The sequence below is a fragment of the Pleuronectes platessa genome, chromosome 2 (assembly GCF_947347685.1).
Source record: "Pleuronectes platessa chromosome 2, fPlePla1.1, whole genome shotgun sequence".
NCBI classification, from domain to species: Eukaryota; Metazoa; Chordata; class Actinopteri; order Pleuronectiformes; family Pleuronectidae; genus Pleuronectes; species Pleuronectes platessa.
In genome coordinates, this window is record NC_070627.1 from 7,673,372 (window position 1) to 7,691,758 (window position 18,387).

Sequence of the window (18,387 nt, forward strand, 5' to 3'; positions counted from 1 at the left end):
AAAAAACACAAATGGATGTTATCATATAATGAATGAATAAAAAGAGTTGGCAGTCATTATTCTGTCAGAGTCGACTAATCATTTCAGTTCTCTTTGGCAACCACACAAAGATATTAACGATGCAAAAGACGCCTGGTTTTTATCCCCTGGGAATTAAAGTGTTGCAGTCATACTCATCTCTGGCTCTCGTCCCAGGTCTGCACATGGGGGCGGGCAAGAGCAAGCCCAAGGAGCCGGGCCAGCGCTCCATGAGCCTGGACGGCACCATCGGCACAGGCTCAGACAGCGGGCGCTTCCACCACCTGGGCCCCTCCCAGCAGACGCAGACCCCCAACAGGAGCCCTGCGGTGGGGACGGGGAGGCGGGGGCATCCAGGGCAGCACCACCACGCGCCGACCAACACTCCTGAGCTGGCTCTTTTCGGAGGAGTGGACCACACGGGCACCATCACCTCGCCCCACAGGGGACCTCTGGCAGGTAAAGGACATGTTGTGAGATTGGTTGAGTTTGGACGTACTAAGGAAATGAACTGTTCTATTCTTGAGTTTGACATTTTTAAGTCCCCCCTCCAGTGAAAATCAAGTTTTTATACATGCAGAAAATGTCCCCCTTGGGTCTTTTATATGAAAAAATACATTTAATTTGAAATAAGCAGCACCATGTATATCCACCATAAAGCTGCAGTAAAAAGCAGGTGGTGGTGATGTCACAAACCTAAGAAACCAATCCTGGTAACTTGTGGGTGGAGCTGAGTAGCTGGAAAAGTTTCCTCAACAGCTGTGAGGGGGAAATGAGAATGGAAGGTGTAGAACATTTAAACTATTTTAGTCCATGAGGGGAATTTTCTTGGTGACAAACCTTTTTAAAAATGTAATTTTGAGGAACAAAGAGTGGGACTGTAAATGGTGACAATGCTCTTTAAAATAGTTCCACCTTTCAGGAAATCCATCTATGTGTAGTTTTGTTGAGAGTCAGATGAGAAGATCGATACCACTGTCATATGTGTGTGCTAAATATGAAGCTACAGCAACCAGTGAGTTTAGTGTAAAGAGCTGGAAACTCCTCATTCTTTATCTCACACGTCTAATTTGTGTGAATAGTTTTTTTTTTAACCTTTAGACAGAGGCAGGCGGGTGGTTTCCATTCCCAGTCACTTTGTGCTGAGCTGTTACCTCGCTCCAGCTTCATCTCACACACAGATGTGGTTTCAAACTTTTCATTTGAATCTTGGCAAGAAAATTGTTGAGCTGCTTCTTCAGCAACAAATTATAACCAAAGCAATCGTGACTTATCTCAGAGTCAACCTGCTTTCAGTTAGAAAAGAGCCCAGCATCTAAAGCAAGGATTCACAGTGAGTTCCATTATCACCGAGTGCTATCGGCAAGTTGTTTCTTTTTCCCAGCATCAGCCGTCAAACAGGCTTTAAACCTCCTCTTGGACTTTGAAGTCTGTTGGCTCTAATGTGTCTAGCCCGGCCAGATGGTTGAGGTTAATGTTGCCCAGTAGCTGGAGAGCGGAGATGCTGCTCGCCTCTCCCCGCCGTGCATCTAATGACCCGATCGATGATGAGCTGGAGTGTTCCCTGCTTCAGATCACAGGTTCATCAAAAGGAAAGGGGAGAACGCTACCCAGAAATTGGAAAACCTTTGATATGATGGCTCTGTCCTTCACGGGCGATCGGTCACAAGCAGGTCTGGACGTCGATATTTCTCATTAGGCTTTGGCAAATAGATTCGTACAGATGTGGAGCGGCGGGGCGAAATAGAGTTATAGCGTTACAGTGGAGAGAGCAAATATTATCAAGGGCCTGATTTGAATTGTTAAAGCTGGATTATGGAAGTTAAATGTGAATAGGAGCAGAAAAAGGGAAGTTCCATAGTCTTAAATTACACTGTTCCCTAAACATATATATTCACATGTTTGTGTGTATTTGTGTTGTTTCCTGCAGGAGGTGTCACTACATTTGTGGCGCTGTATGACTATGAGTCACGGACAGCGTCTGATCTGACCTTTAGGAAAGGCGACAGGCTGCAGATTGTCAACAACACGTAAGAATCACGTCCTCTGTGCCTCTCTCTCTCTCTCTCTCTCTCTCTCTCTCTCCCTCTCTCTATCTCTCTGATGCCACAACTTCACAAAAATCTAAATGAGCAGATTTGTCGACGCACATGTGAGCTTGCAGAGTCGAGTGTGTGAATGAACGCAGTGGGAGTCAGTCGGTGGCTGTGGAGCAACGCAGACGCCAGACTCTGATTCCTCCCATCTGTTGACTAAAGCAGAGCAGACAACTGTCGTCATCATAATCACTGAGGCTGCAATCCACACTGTGATTTCATCTGATGCATCCACTCTGCTACAGATTCACCTGGAGTCCACACGACTAGTTTTAGAGCCGCAAAAACAGAGAAGATGAGAAACACATGGTGGCCCTGCTTTAGCTTGAAAACTCCGGGAAAGATCGTACACAAAAACTCTTGCGTAGACACTTTGCTGTTTGCTGATTGGGTCTTTTCAATCATGACGTAGCCTTCACTGATTTGTCAGGATACCATCACATGACCCCCCCCCCCCCTCCGGAAGAAAACAACCAGCCTCGGCTGCAGTGTAGAACACGGAGAATTCTAAATTTGCAGAATCGCAAAAGCTGACCCTGTTGTCTTCTCCGACAGCTGATACAACTGCTGACATGCGTAGGAGACAAGCTGTTATTCCAGCAACCTGCGACATTTCTGCAACCAACAACCTAATGCTTCCTGTGTACACCAGCACATACACACGCATATACGTCTTCCGGTGTGTTAGTGTGGAAACTATAGTTTGTATGGATGTAGCCTGAGACACAAATCTGTCATAACAATATTTCCACTCCGGTCCCTGAAGAAACAGAACATAGATTTCACTCAAATAAAAAAGACGGGTGCATTCGTTTCTAAGTGAAAGCGTCCACGGCCCAACTCACACACACACACACACACACACACACACACACACACACGTGTTTAACATCAAAACAATGGTGTTTTGTTTTGTCTTTTCCTCTGCACTCTTTCCATAACCTGCCATAAGTCTGGTCTGCTGTTTTTTTTAATACACATATAGTGTGGGACTACACAGCAGGGGCTGGAAAAACATAATGAATTCATCCTTCATTAATATTAAACAAGGAAACAGGACGTCTACATTACAAAGCATGAAGAGATCTTGAGTGAGACTGTGTCAGTGAGTCCAGAAGAACTCCCCCCCCCCCCCCCCCCCCCCATTCATGCAAAGTTAATCAGACGCTTCTATTGTGGAATTGAAAGAAATATTACAAATGAAAGTTAAAACTTAGAAAACCGTGCCCCCCCGCTGTGTCGTCCCACATCCAGCTCCTCTCTCTCTCTCTTTGCTGCTTTGCCTTCGCCGCGTCTCCTTGCCGTGTTTTGATGTGTCTGCCGTGTCTGTTATCTCCCCCCCCTCTCTTTCTCTCTCATGCTTCATGGTTTCTCCTAGGAAAAAGTACAGCTTCAGGTCAGTAACACTTAATGCAATAAGAAATCTTCTGCAACCTTTTGTTCACAGTCCCTCTGCTGCTGCACGGATTTGTTTGGTCAAACTCGTAGCGTCACTATGATGAATAGGGGAGGGATTTGGTGCATTCATAAATCTGGATATAGAGTTTAAAGCCTAAAATATGAGCTGGGGGGGGGGGGGACCACGTGTGGAACAAAAGGTTGCATGTGTCCGTCTACTTCCTCTTTTAACAATCTGTTTTTCCTCACATCACTGCGCTTTATGGTGTGGAAAGAAATCTGCATTTTGTAAAACACCGATTTTCCAATGTCTGTTTTTTTGGTAAAGAACAATGTTGGTCTTCAGTCAAGGATACACTTTTCTTAGATATAGACTTTCTCCCTGAGACGTGTCAAATGTGAATCATCCTGTTGTGCAGATATTTAGAATAATATTTAAAGGAGACGGCTAATGTTAATGAATTCTTATTGGCAACAAATCCAGTGAAAAGATCAAGTAACAAACTGGTGATTATGGTTTCAAGCCAGATAATAATTATAATTGATTATAATTATAAACATAAGCATAAGAACAACAGTGTTATATTTTTCAGCATTTTGTTTCTTAAATTGGCAGATCATTAAACTAACGAATAGTAACAGTATCTCCTGTCAGTTTTCTGTTAGTTATTGACTGTCTTTGGTCTCTCTCTCTCTCTCTTTCAGAGAAGGGGACTGGTGGCTCGCTCGCTCCCTGACGACGGGCGAGAGCGGTTACATCCCCAGCAACTACGTGGCCCCGTCCGACTCCATCCAAGCAGAAGAGTACATTACCCTCCTCCTTGTTTCACTCTCGCACTTTGTTTCTTGGTTTTTCGTTCTCTACAGAGATTTAAAGTCAGTGTAAAACCTAAAGATAGAAAAACAAGGATCTGTCTAGAAGCTAATACACAGATTATAGAGACACTGTCCCTGCACATGTCCCCGTCCTATACAGTCGTCTGAGTGTGTCTCTGCCCGGCTGCTCCAGTCGCACAGTAGTAGCCTCTCGCTTACCTTGTTCTCCGTGACCCACTTTTGCAGGTGGTACTTTGGGAAGATCACTCGTCGGGACTCAGAGCGGCTCCTTCTGAACCTGCAGAACAGACGAGGAACCTTCTTGGTGAGGGAGAGCGAGACCACTAAAGGTGAGAGGTTCACATCCCGCAGGGTCCACTGGTGTTAACAAGCTGGTTCTATTGGCTCCTCTGCCTTTCCCTATTATTTCATCTGGGACTCTCAGCTATTTTGAGAAGTGTTTAAAATAACATTGAAGTTATTTTACCTTCAAACAGCTTCAAAATTCATTTGGATGATTTCACTGACTTGCATTGGAGAGAATGGTGTCTTCTGTTGCTCTATGGTACTTAGAGCCAGGTTGGATTCAGGGGACCCTGAAAGGAGAAGCGGTAACGATAATGGAAAGATGGAAGTTGTGTATATTGTCGGTGGGAATCAAATTTACAGCTGCAATAGACTCGTCAACCGAAAGACTCTAAATTGATAACTTGTTGTTTGTCATTTTTAGTGCAAAAATGCCAGTTAATTAAATAGCTTAATGTTTGTGACTAGTAGTCATAACCTGAGAAATGTTTAAAGTATTTTCAGCTTGTGTTTTTAACGCATAGATGAAGTTGTTAGTAGTAGATTTAAACATTTGTTTTGTTGCAGCTCCAATCAAGCTGTAAAATAATGATCTTGTAAGAAAAAGGGGTTGTTAACACACACATGCATTATCCCACACAATTCTCATTACACAACACGATTATTAAAAACTGGAACATTTTATTTTGCACTCACAGGAAGTCTTGTCACTTCCTCGGTGTCCCGGGAGCTTTCCCTGTGCAGCGGATGTGATCCTCCACTGAAACGAGTTCTTCAGGGACTTAATTTACCAGGCAGTATTCCCCTCATCAAGCCATTTGTTCACTTTCACCCACTGTGCTTGTGGCAGAGATTTACGGTCTTTCCTTGAGAGTGAGAGCTGGTCCTTGTGACATAGGTGGACTCAGTAGGGGGCTTGTTTTGAAGGAAGTGTTGGGGGGGGGGGGGGAAAGGGAGAGTGAAACGGGGGCTTGTGAATGGAGAGGGGTGAATCACTGCCAGAACTAGGTCAGCCAAGGAGGGTGCTGGATTTCCCCCCGGCTTTGAGTCCCTCTTTTCCCAACACACACACACACTGAGAGGGGGGGGGGAGGCGTACACACAGCAGGTATAACAGTAAAAGGGGGAGACTCAAGGGGGAGGAGAAGGAGGAGCTCTGGCAGGAGGAGTGATGGCGTCAGCATGTGTCCTGTATTAGATGTCAGTGTATTAGATGGTCGGTTGACAGTGTGATGGATGAGCTGAGGCCTGCAGGTCACATGTTGCCTGAAGTGTGTATATCATGTTAGAGCAGGATACAAGAACACAAGTCGTGACCCACTGCTGTTAGTTATGGGATAATGTCAGAGGACCTCAGCTCACATATATAAACAGAAAATGTCATAAACTTAATGTTGTTGTTGTTGGGTCCATACATGGCATGAAGGCCCTTTAGCTAACCCTAACCCCTTCTTGTGTTTTCAATGAGATTTGAGAGAGTTTCTTCAAATTCGGGCAAACGTTCACTTGGACTTAAGGATGCTTTGACCTTACTTAACCTAATTATGACAAATGTCCGCAAGGATAATATCATTAAATGATGATATAATGAAATGGATGCTGTTTTTTTATTTTAAGGGTCAAAGGTACACTTCAAAATATCATCATAATATTCTGTAAAGATCCTGTTCTGGCCTTTATTATACTTCAAAACTCAGGAACTGAGATAATCAACCTGTTTGGTGAGTGGTTGGTGGAGGATTATGACCATGAGGCAGGAAAACGACCTCTTAAAAACCACTTTCTGATGGAATATGATTATGCCTTTTTTTCCTTTCTTTAAAAACTCAGAGTTGACCAGCGTTTGTCCATGAACAAGGACATGAAGTGTTAGCTGAACTTCAGGGTCCCCGAGGGGACGAGCACAGCTGCTAGGAAAACTCCAGAGAGCAGCTGTCGCACAGGCCGAGGGACTCATGCTTTTATTGTTCTAACCTGTCTCCGTCTGTCCTCCTTCTTCAGGGGCCTACTGCCTGTCAGTGCTGGATTATGACAACACCAAGGGCCTGAATGTTAAACATTACAAGATCAGGAAGCTGGATAGCGGCGGTTTCTACATCACCTCCCGCACCCAGTTCACCAGCCTACAGCAGCTAGTCTTCCACTACCGCAGTGAGTAATCAGACACGGGCACTTTACAGCAGCTCACAAATGTCGATATCTGTGGTGTTTAACCGTTTTACAACCCTGCTGCTCTAACCCTGCCCTTCCTCTTTCGTTCTCCTCCCTCTCTCAGAGCACTCCGATGGGCTGTGCCACGCTCTCTCAGACGTGTGTCCAGTGGCCAAACCTCAGACCCAGGGGCTGGCCAGGGACGCCTGGGAGATCCCCCGCGAGTCGCTCCGCCTCGACCTGAAACTGGGACAGGGCTGCTTTGGAGAAGTCTGGATGGGTTAGTGCTCCACACTTTCCCCTTCCTACACAAATTAAATAAACCCTGAAACAGCTCCTATATTGAATGTACAAAACAAAAAAGATGGATTGCACTTTTCTTAAAGTGTATTATTGAGGGAAATCCTAGGTAAAGGATATTATGTCTTAAATGAAATGAATGGTTTAATAGTTAGGGGGATTATCTGCTTCCTGGTGGAGATGAGAAGATAAGGCTAGTTTAAGATCTGCACAGTAATGGCTCCTCTAATGATCACTAGAATAATATTTTGTGTTAGTCTTGGTCAACCCTCTCAACTCTTTGTTTTACTCTTAGGTTTTTGTATAGATTAGAAAGGTGAAGATGAGTAAGATAGCATTAATACCACTGGACACAGCCAGGCTAGCTGTCTCCCCCTGTTTCCAGTCTTTATGCTAAGCTAATCCGACCAGCTGCCTCTTTTATCAAAGGGCAAATTTGAGGAAGCTATCAAACTGCTCCTTTTTTAAGTCTATATTATGACATGAGGGGTTCAACAGCTTTTTAAAGAAGTTACACGCTGAACCTAACAACACTGTTTCCTCACAGGTACGTGGAACGGTACGACGCGAGTAGCCATCAAGACCCTGAAGCCAGGCACCATGTCCCCGGAGGCCTTTCTGCAGGAAGCACAGGTGATGAAGAAGCTGCGGCACGAGAAGCTGGTCCAGCTGTACGCCGTGGTGTCCGAGGAGCCCATCTACATCGTGACAGAGTACATGAGCCATGGTGATGCAGAATTCAGTGGTGGCCAACATATCTGATTTTGTAGTCGTGAAACGTTTAATACTGTAACTCTGGTCATGTGTTCACAGGGAGCTTATTGGACTTCCTGAAAGGGGACGCAGGGAAGATGCTTCGTCTGCCTCAGCTGGTTGACATGTCCGCTCAGGTAATATTACACAAGTTTCTGTCACATAGTTTATCGTGCTCTGCCCCATAAAACAACCCAGAATTCACACACTCAAACCCTCAATATAACTCGTATTAATATAAAATCTCTCTCCTCGCTCGGTCTGTGCAGATTGCTGCGGGCATGGCATACGTGGAGAGGATGAACTACGTCCACAGGGATCTGCGCGCTGCCAACATCCTGGTGGGAGAGAACCTGGTGTGTAAAGTGGCCGACTTTGGTCTGGCAAGACTCATCGAAGACAACGAGTACACAGCGAGACAAGGTGAGTCCACGCTGCGTCTTTCCACAGAGGACCAGTCTCAAGCTTCTGTGAAGATGAAGCTGAAAAGACGCGTTGGAGAAAATCTGAGCTGACATGTTTTTTTGATCTGTTTTCTGCAGCATGTTGAATTTAAACTTTACTCACTTGTAACCATTTTTTATTATTTTTATCATTTTGACCCTTTAGGAGCTAAGTTCCCAATCAAATGGACGGCACCAGAGGCAGCTCTGTACGGGCGCTTCACCATCAAGTCGGACGTCTGGTCCTTTGGTGTGCTGCTCACAGAGCTGGCCACTAAAGGCAGAGTCCCCTATCCAGGTAACGTGTCCACAAACATACATAGACGTGTATAATAAAACCAAACAGCTGCCCACTCAAACAAGAGTTTCTGGTATAGATGGCAACTCATCGATTAACCACTCAGCGGATCCAGAAACTGAAATATGAGGATTTGTTGTGATTATTTTAATCTTATGTGATTGAATAAGGAATATTTATTGAACTGTTTTCTGATAGATTATAGATGTAAGAATATCAACGATGTATAATTAATAAAGACTTAACTGCACCCCTAACAATGATGAAAACTACACAATAGATGATTTAATATTGTAGAAATGTATATTTATAAATTATAAACATCAAGCATTTCTTGCCACAAAACAATATCTTTTTTAATGATGGTGTTTTGCTAATTTAATCCATCAAATATTGATTTTATTTTGAATGAAGAGGTTCTGTCTTCCTCTCAATCTCACTTCCTGTTCCTCTCGGCAGGCATGGTGAACCGCGAGGTGCTGGACCAGGTGGAGCGCGGCTACAGGATGCCCTGCCCGGCAGACTGTCCCAGCTCCCTGCACGAGCTCATGCTCTCCTGCTGGAGGAAGGACCCGGAGGAGAGGCCCACGTTCGAGTACCTGCAGGGCTTCCTAGAGGACTACTTCACCTCCACAGAACCCCAGTATCAGCCAGGGGAGAACCTATAGAACCACACACTGAACCGAACCCGAGGGGGGGGGGGGGGGGGAGAATCTCCACACAGAACGATCTGCACTAACCGACCTCAGAGGAACGCCTGTGAGAGGATCCGAGCCTGTGAAACTCAGCTGGGAGGAACTTCTACTTCTTCTGTGGAAGCAAAACCGAGAGAAGCACTGACAGAGAAACCCCCCCCCCCCCCCCCGTGCTGCTGCAGAAGAACCCGGAGAACCTCCTCCCTGAAAGCACTCACTGTTTACTTTAGGTTCTCCTGTAGCTGTAAGAGGAGAACTCCTGCTGGACAAAAAGCTCTGATTCGATTGAGGGACTACACTTGCGGTTACGTGCCACTGATGGGAGGAACCGAATCAGGACGGAGCAAGAGAGAAGGCCAAGGGAGGATATTTCTGCCGAGCATGAGCTGTTTAACGACACCTCCCTCTTCGGCTCTTCTGTCGCGTCTTCTCACCCCCGTCCGGTCCCGTCTCCCCCCACAGAAGAGCACTGCCGCTGAGGCTCAGGTGCCAGAGGAAAGTCAGTCTCTCTCAAAACGTCCCTTGCATCCTTTCTGCTTCTCTCTATTTCTGTCTGACTTTCAGTATCTCTCTCCAGTTTTTCTCAAGTGCTGCTTCTTCAAAGTGTCTCCAAACAACTCAGCTCTGGAACTCTTCTTTGCATCTTTATTTATGTTTCCTCGGATAATAAACGTCCTGGTTTCACGTGTGGGTCGGTAGCAGATTCAAGTTCCTGTTTTCTCTTTATTTTCCTCCGATTATGAATGGAGGAGTTTGTTAGCACCACTATCACGGTAGTTCCAGGATACATTTACCACTACAGGCAGGTGCTGTTACGCTGGGAATTGGTTTAAATTTCAATAAAACTTTGGGTCTTTATCTCTCTTTTACTTTATCTCTCGATGATTCATATCGATCTAGCGTTTGAATGCTTGTCGTTGATTGATCTTGATTTAACTGGAAAGTTTCCTTGAAAATAATGGGGACTGCTGTGTCGGCAGTGCAGAGCGATTTTTTTTATCAGATACCAGCTCATTTCCTCAGAGGCGTAAATCGGCCGTGAAACGTTCATGTGACCCACAAAGACGCTGACACGGCCACCGAAAACCGATTCCTATTATTAGACTCGGCTGAAGACGGGAAGACCCTGAGAGCGCGAGCCTGCTGAGCTCTGTGCCAAACGAATCACGTTTCTTTACTGCTGTCCATGTAAATACTGTTTTACTATCAACTGGCTCGTTTGGGTTTTTAAACTTTGCACCATTTCCCCCGGGACGCGTTGTGTTGCTGAGCAGACAGGACGGATCAACCTGACGCTGTTTGCTGAAGGTTTTTATTCACTTCCCAGCTTTTACGACCATAAACAAATATGCAACCAGGCTGCCCCCAATGAAACAGTAAAACTTTAATCAGGTAACCCTAATAAAAAACTGTGTTTATGACTTGCTATGAGAGGGGATTTGAGACCAGTTAGCATGCTTTTGTGCCGTTTTATTCTCTTGACCACTGGCTGGGTTTGTATTTATGCTGTAATGTACATCCACACGTGTGTGTTTCCTTTAACTGGAGGTCCAGGTGAGGTGAGGGGATCATATAAACAGACTTAGGAACCTTTTTTGCCATCAACTTCCGATTTTAATTTTGTATTGCTATCCACTGCTGTCAGTTCTCACTCATACTGTACATACTGTAGCTCTTTAAAGGTAGATTTTTTTTTTTTCATGTACGCCACTTTCAAATGGAAGGTATTTATGTTGAGTGTCACACATTTCATGGTGGTTTGGTTTTTATGACGTAGTTGATGCAGAAACAGTAGATCGGATTTATAGATTAATACCAACGAATAATATTAAGACACAAAACACGAGTCATGCAGCAATAAGAGAGAGAGGATGGTCCACGTGCAGCAAAACCCCCCCACCCAGAATCGATGATGAAAGACGAAGGCCATTAATCAGTTACATGTATGACTCTGAAGCCACGAGGACAAAGTGAGTTTGATCTGTGGTACGAGATGAAAAATGAAGTCAAAGATGTAAATAGTATCTAAAAATGACTGTGACGATCATGTAGTTTGTTTTTGTACAGTTCTTCTTTACGTGCACCTCCACTCTGACGTTTTTACAGTGACACACACCTGTTCCCAAAACAGTTTCATAAAGATAAGACGCGACTGGAAATGAGGCTTATGGAATGGTTTTTATTTAATTCTTTTCAATTATTGGACTTAATAATATAAAATCATACTCTGTTTGAAATCTGTATATCTGCAAAAAGACAATTTAAAAATTGGGTTCGACACGTATGTTTCTAAAATAATAAGTGTTTTCCTCTTTTGAATTGGGAACCCCCCCCCTCCCTTGTTTGTTCCAATGCACTGAACCTCCTGTAAGTCACTGGGACGATGTGGAAGTGGACGGGCTCATGACAAGTATGAGTAGCCAAGGGCTGATTGTGCCATATTTAAATGTCTCGGCCTTTCTTTGTCTTTGTTTATTTTTTTTATAAATCTATGCAGTTTGGTCTGATCTTGCAATTGTATGGCCATTTTGTTCTTAAGTCAAAAAAAAATCTTAAACCGAAGGTGTGAGCATTTTGTAAGAACTTTTGTCTTCTTTTTTTTTTTCTGATGTAACAGGATTGAAATGGGTATCGTGCCACTTTATGTTGATCTTATGTTGTGCAATAAATTATATTTCAAATGTGTTTTGATAAGAGTGTGTGCTGGTGTGCGTGCTGTCCTTCAACCTGGAGACATCCCACGGCCACAGGGATGAGTCACGTCCTCGCAGAGCAGCGAGTTTAGAGAAGTGAGCGTGAGACGAGAGCGTCGGCATTCACGGAATTATTACCACACAGAATTTCAAAGAGTCAAATTAAATCTTCTGAGAAAAAGATACATTTTCTAAAGAAAACTGTTGCTGAAAAGCTGAAATAATCAGAAGTTGAGATTGTTGAAGGGAAAGTCTAAACACAAGGACTTAAAACGTTGAAATGGTTACGAATCACTGAAAGGTGGAGAAATCTGAGCTCTGCTGAAGTGGGAGGCTGAAAGGAAAAGACCTCTTAACGTCCATCAACTTAAAAACAATATCAGCTGAAACTGAAGCGCTGAGAGCAGCTGGATCGTGTATGAGCAGTTGAAGTCATGAGAAGTGAGCACGGCTTCTCTTCTGCTAAAGTGAAGAACTGAAACCTGAAAGGAGCTGAAGTGTCAGTCGTCTTTGAGCATGTGACAGATCATCATTGTGTAAGTTGCCTGGGTGACTGGGATATTAAGGGAAAGGTTCATTTCTGACTTTTAGATCCTCTTTGTAAAATGAGAACATTTTATATTCCAGGACTTTATTATATCCATGACACACTCTGATATCTTATATATGTATGAATACAACAGGTGTACGAGGTTTAACAACATCTGGGAAACTGGCTCGGATGACAGGACAGTAAATCAGGAACACTTTGATTGAGGGTGTGACAGTCGGGCCTTGACCTCACTCAGAGTGGCGGAGTTGTTGCCCACATGGGGGCAGTATTTGTCAGGAGTACTGAGGACACTCAGTGGAGGAGGAGGAGCAGGAGGAGGAAGAGGCCAAGTTCAGCCCCAGACCAGCAGGAGATTAGAACCCACCTGCTGCGGCAGCCTCCACTAAACAACCCTGACCTTTGCTAGTCATTTACAGAAAGTGTGATGGATGATGACCAGTGACACATTTTTCACGAACTCCCTCTCATGACACCGGGCTGGAGTTTAAAGTTCATTACACACGGATGACCTCACTTGCACATAGTTCCCTCTCTCTGCTGCTTTATGTAAAAAAAAAAAAAAACTCTAAAAGTAGCTGCTGCTGTTAATTGAACACAGATGAGCTCTGCCTGTTATTGGCTTGAATCAGAGGCCACGCTGAGCCAATCGGCAGCGGACGTTCCCCCAAACTAATGAGGAGCTACTCTGTCCTGCGGTTTGTTCTTCGCTGTGATCAGGAGCAAAAACATATAAGCTGATAAAGTGTTTGATTTCCAACAGAGACACAGTCTGTGTTAATGAGCAGCTTGTTGATCTAGTGTCGGTGCCAAATTGCAATTAATTGATGCCCAAACAGATCAATTAATAACTGGGTTCATGCAGGGCCTGGGTGTTCATACGAGTCCATGGAAATGTGTCTGTGTGTGAGTGTGAGTGTGTGTGCGTGTGTTTGTGTGTGTGTGTGTGTGTGTGTTGTTTTTCCCAACTGCTGAGCCGCAGCACGAGTCATTTATCTCAGTTATCCAGACAGTGTCAGAGCTCCATCTGTGAAAACAGTAAACACACTGACGCACACTCTCTAAGTGACTGCCATTGATACCAGACAAGAAAGTAATGTAGATACACACAAGAATATAGTGTGTCTGCACGTGCACACATACACACACACACACACTCACATGCCGAGAGCTACAGTTACTGTTTGTTTTCATCTCATTACAGTGACAGGAGCATGGCAACCCCCGGAGAGAAGTTGGATAATAGCGGTGTTTTGTTTTTCTAATGGCGCAGGTTGCCCTTCTCTTTCAAACGCTCCCTGGCACACAGGAGAAGACATCAGAGCCATTCGCTGCTAAATGACCCGTAACTGTGAAATTATGCTTTTGGCCAAGTTTGTGTTTCCTACTTCCAGCATCGTGACTGTCAATCAACGACCTTCACAGAAAAATCATTAGTAAACACATTTCTCGGCCACGGACTGTTTGGATGGTGGTTGGTGAAAAAGCAACAGACTATGGTCCAAAAGAAAGTTGAGGAATAAATTCAACACCCTCTGGTGATATGATGGAAGACAGCAAACAAAGGGAATTCAATAGGTTGCCCTGATGTCAACGTGCAAAATAAAAGCACAGATAAAACAGTAGAGGTCTCAGAACAGATGCAAACTTAAATATACTGAAAATCAACCAATAGGAATCAGCTTTTGAAACACACATTTTCAACAGAAAATAGAAGCCAGATGAAAAAAATCCTTATATTTTACTTAGAGCCAACAATATATTTATTTTGCTACTAGAGCGATTTGAGATCTTCATCAGTAACTGTGGACTTCACCGATGTTCTGGCTCGCTGGTCGTCAGATGGATCCAGAAGAAACAGACAGAAGCCCAGCGGGGTTCTGGTTTCAGTAACAACAGAGTTAAATTGTAAGAATCCTTCTGGAAAAATAAAAACATGATGAAGTTGTAATATTACACGAGCAAATATTAACCAGTGGGGAAACAGAGAGTAGCTTGCTTTTGTAAATATGGAGGAACCGCACTTTTACTAGAGTATTTCCATTTTCTTCCACTTTAAACTCTTTATACATTCCACATTTCAGAGGGGAATTTGTTTTTGCTATTTGGGTTTTGTTTAATTTATTTCACAAATTGTTTTATACTGTAAAAACAGACACTTGGGAAATATGAATATTTTTGACTGTATGAAACAGCTTCACCATAATCCATTGCAGAATTAAAGTACTGCTTATGTCTTGATGCATCAATGGGAATAAAAAAAGCAGCCATTTAGACTTTACTGTGTACATCTGGTTGTAAACCTGTTTACTTCTAAATGTATTTAATTGTGTGTTATCTCTAATTTGACTTCTGTCTCTAACTGAACCACTGCTGCTGTTACAACTGAGCTAATTGATGCCTCACATTCTGATGGTTTGTTTATTTGTTTCTCTGCAGGATTGAGCAAAAACTACACAACAGATTTCCACGGAACTTGGTATAAAGATGGAACCGAGGAATCTTTCACTTTCTTTAACATTCCAAGATAAGGTTTATTTAGGGGACTGATATTTTTGAGTTCGTGCATTTGGGTGCAGCTTGATTTAATCTGAGGAAACTGTTGAGCCTCTGCTACAGTTCTAATTTGTTCGGTTGAACCCATTACATTGAGGGATGTATATTTAAATTGTTCTGACATTTTCACTAATTTCTCTGGGATTAATTCGTGGATCTTGATGAAAAGAGTGTGTGGGCAATTTGGTGCAGATCTAATATTTAAATGTGGTTTCATGTTCTGTAATGAAAAGCAGGATTTTTATTGGTTTAGCTGCACGGGCTGGATTGAATATAAAGAGACTGTCGGGCCTCGGCGGAGGTCTGTGCTCCACTGAGTCTAGTTAACTCAGATACCGTCCTTTTTCACTTCTTCACACCAATTTCTCATCCTAGCCTCCAACAGTCCTTCTCTGTCTCCGCCTGCACTCTTTTTCTTCTCCTCTGCTTGAAGGCAAGAGTCTTCAAAACGACCCACATGTTCTCCATCATCAACCAACTTCACACACGGAGGATTCACTCAGCGCCTCGCACCTACACTCCTTTCAGCTTCCTCTGTGCTCCGCTGCAGCTAATGACTCTCACACACTCTGGAGGATGCACGGTGCACAGCTCGTGAATAGAAACACGAGATTCTTTTTGATATCAGAGGATGAACAGGTGTGCGGACTTTAATCAGTCTTCCTTTGTTGCGAAACTCCGCGGCGTGTTGACAGAGATGTTCGGAGCCAAACCTGCGTGACTGTCTGACAGTTTCGCTGCCAAGTTGCTGCAGGTTGGCTCTGCGTGGCACGAGGTCGCGCCCTGTAGCTGTTACTGATTTCATTCGTCCCGGCAGGAGGGAATTACGTCTGTGGCTCAGTCCTGACTTGCAGGTGAGAGCCGTGTCGGGATGGTTTTGATACGCTTGAAAACCTGTGCACACACCGTCGAGAGATCTGAACATATGCCCCTCGTTTCCCACTGGTTTGATATCAGAACGATTTAATCTCTCTGCAGAGTGGCCTCAAAGGACTGTTTTTGTTTTTCCCGTTTTCTTTAACAGTGCCTTTCGTCTCATGAAAACGGTTCTTGAATGGTTGCCAAGTAGATTTGTCTGGTTTTCTTCTATCCTATGAATGAATGTGGTATTATTGCATTGATGGATCTGTACACACACACATGAATAACACAAGTCATCTGCTCTGTGCATCAACGAGTCACTACTCCCTCCTTTCATCTGCCTTTCAACCAGACTGTGTATAGAAATGGACGTAGACTCCACGACCGCAAAGCGAAGCCCTGAAACCTGTGTTCTCTCCAGGGACCAGTAGAGGGCGACTCCATTGGTTACAAATAGAGGTTTGTTTTCAATAGAAGTCAATGAGAAAATAATTCAGTAAACATTTTACTGAGAAGTTTATGTTCTCAATCAACAGTTTCACTTCTCCTTCAACACAGCATGATGTTCATTTTGTAAACTATCGCCCATTTAGTGTCAAATAAACAATAAATCACAGTAAATATTGGGGCATGTACACCATGTGATTGACAGCTACTTTCGTCCAATGGGTGCAGGCTGCTGGTTTTGGGTGTGTCCTCGACCTCTCAGTCAGGCTCCGCCCTCGATTCTCCAAATATGGTTACTTTTGGTTTAAAAAAAACTCAAGGCATCAAAAGAGCAGCCCACAAACCTATGGGTGCCCTTTGCTTTGCTAGTGTTGGCATATCTACACTGAAATATCTAGACAACTGTGGGATAGTTTGATAAGTATTTACATTCGTAGTCCCCAGGGGATGATTCCTATTGACTCTGGTGATCCACAGCTCAAAGTTTTCACTTACACAGTAAAATATCTCAACATCCACTTGCTTGTTAGACATTCATGGTCTTCAGAGGAGGAAACACGATGATCCTGTAGAGATCCTTTTCCTCTAGCGCCACCATCAGGGATGAAATTGTTGGATTTCAGGAAAATGTCTGAACAACAATTGAATTGAAAGGATTGTCATAAAATGTAGGTGACTCGTTGATGTTTGAAAGTTAGTGTGGACGGATAGAATCTGAGATATTTTGGAAAGGACGACGAAGACACAACCCTTTTGCCGATTGGGTCTTTTTGTTCATGATGTAGCCTTCGCTGATTCATCCAGCTCCTGTCACATGACCCCATTGAAACGTAGTAGTGTGGGTGTAGCCTAAGATAATAGAGGTGATGAATGTTAACCTGCAGTTCAGCATGTTAGCTAGCATGGCTGTTGAGTCTGTGTTGTTTCTTTCCTTACTTCTTTTGGATTTTCTGTCTTTGTTTCTTCTCACTCTCCTCAGACTTTTCTCCCTGCTCGTCAATCCTCCCTCCGCTTGTCAGCTCTCCTCCTCTTACTAACACTTTGTCACATTTCTCTTTCCCCCTCTCACTCCCATCCCCTCTCACTCATCACCACACCCACCCTACCTGTCTCTTCTATCTCTATTTATCTCTTTCCCTCTCCTCCCATCCCATTACCCTTGATTTTTAACATCTTGCTGCTACATTCATGTTTCGGACTTCGCTGAGACCATCCGCTCCCCCCCGCCCCGCTGTTATCCATCATCCTCTATTGGTCCATTCATCACTTAGCCAGGACGCTATTGGTTCATTCATCAAGCGGCCAGCAGCTGTAGACAGCAACCAGCTAGGGCCAGGAATGCGTAACCTCAGAGTTCGGTCTCTAATGTTGCACGGCACTTGAAACTGTGCAGTGAGTATCCGGGAACATTTTCCCAGAGGCCGGACCCCTTTGATGGAGACTGTTATAAAGTGTTCAATATTTAGAAATAATATTCTGATAGAGACGGCTGCTCGACATGAATCAGCTGTGAGGAGGTCAGTGAAAAAGATGAGTTTCTTTATTTGGGTCCAGCTCAGTTAACTATCGGGTTCAGAATGACGACAAACAAAGAAACGCAGCAGCTTTTAACTGTGTTATGGTTTGAGTTCAATGAAATGTATCCTGATACAGAAAGTCATGAACTCACCTCGTCCGTAATTTTGTACAGCAGGCTCGATCTTTGGATAAAGTTGGTTCACTTAAGATCCATCCACACTGAAAACCATTACAGGTCTCACACACACAGACACACACACACACACACACACACACACACACACGGAGAAAGCAGGCCCTCTGGATGAGGCACCGCTGCATTCCTCTGGTTACACATAAATGTTTGCACGTGCAAACCACACACAAAAACCCACACATGAAGACATGTGTTCAGGGTCTCTTTGAGGGTAAAAGACACACCTCTACAGACACACACACACACACACACACACACACAAAAACACTCCTATCACAAATGCGACAGGAAC

At 44.0% G+C, this 18,387-nt stretch overlaps 1 protein-coding gene across 1 annotated transcript; it reads left to right on the forward strand.

Annotated features, from left to right (window-relative positions):
• The first annotated feature begins 203 nt into the window (after positions 1-203).
• LOC128448975 (proto-oncogene tyrosine-protein kinase Src) lies at positions 204-9,284 on the forward strand. The gene is made up of 11 exons (XM_053431901.1): positions 204-477; positions 1,949-2,048; positions 4,218-4,316; positions 4,575-4,678; positions 6,636-6,785; positions 6,910-7,065; positions 7,633-7,812; positions 7,899-7,975; positions 8,108-8,261; positions 8,448-8,579; positions 9,039-9,284. The coding sequence occupies exons 1-11, from the start codon at positions 204-206 to the stop codon at positions 9,245-9,247; spliced, it is 1,635 nt and encodes a 544-aa protein (XP_053287876.1). The 3' UTR covers positions 9,248-9,284.
• The last annotated feature ends 9,103 nt before the right edge of the window (positions 9,285-18,387 follow it).

What these genes read in the sequence shown, in the direction of transcription:
- LOC128448975 (XM_053431901.1), top strand. Translation starts at nt 204, where the DNA reads ATGGGGGCGGGCAAGAGCAAGCCCAAGGAGCCGGGCCAGCGCTCCATG. An exon ending in CCACAGGGGACCTCTGGCAG is followed by an intron (nt 478 to 1,948) that starts GTAAAGGACATG and finishes TGTTTCCTGCAG; the next exon opens with GAGGTGTCACTACATTTGTG. An exon ending in CTGCAGATTGTCAACAACAC is followed by an intron (nt 2,049 to 4,217) that starts GTAAGAATCACG and finishes TCTCTCTTTCAG; the next exon opens with AGAAGGGGACTGGTGGCTCG.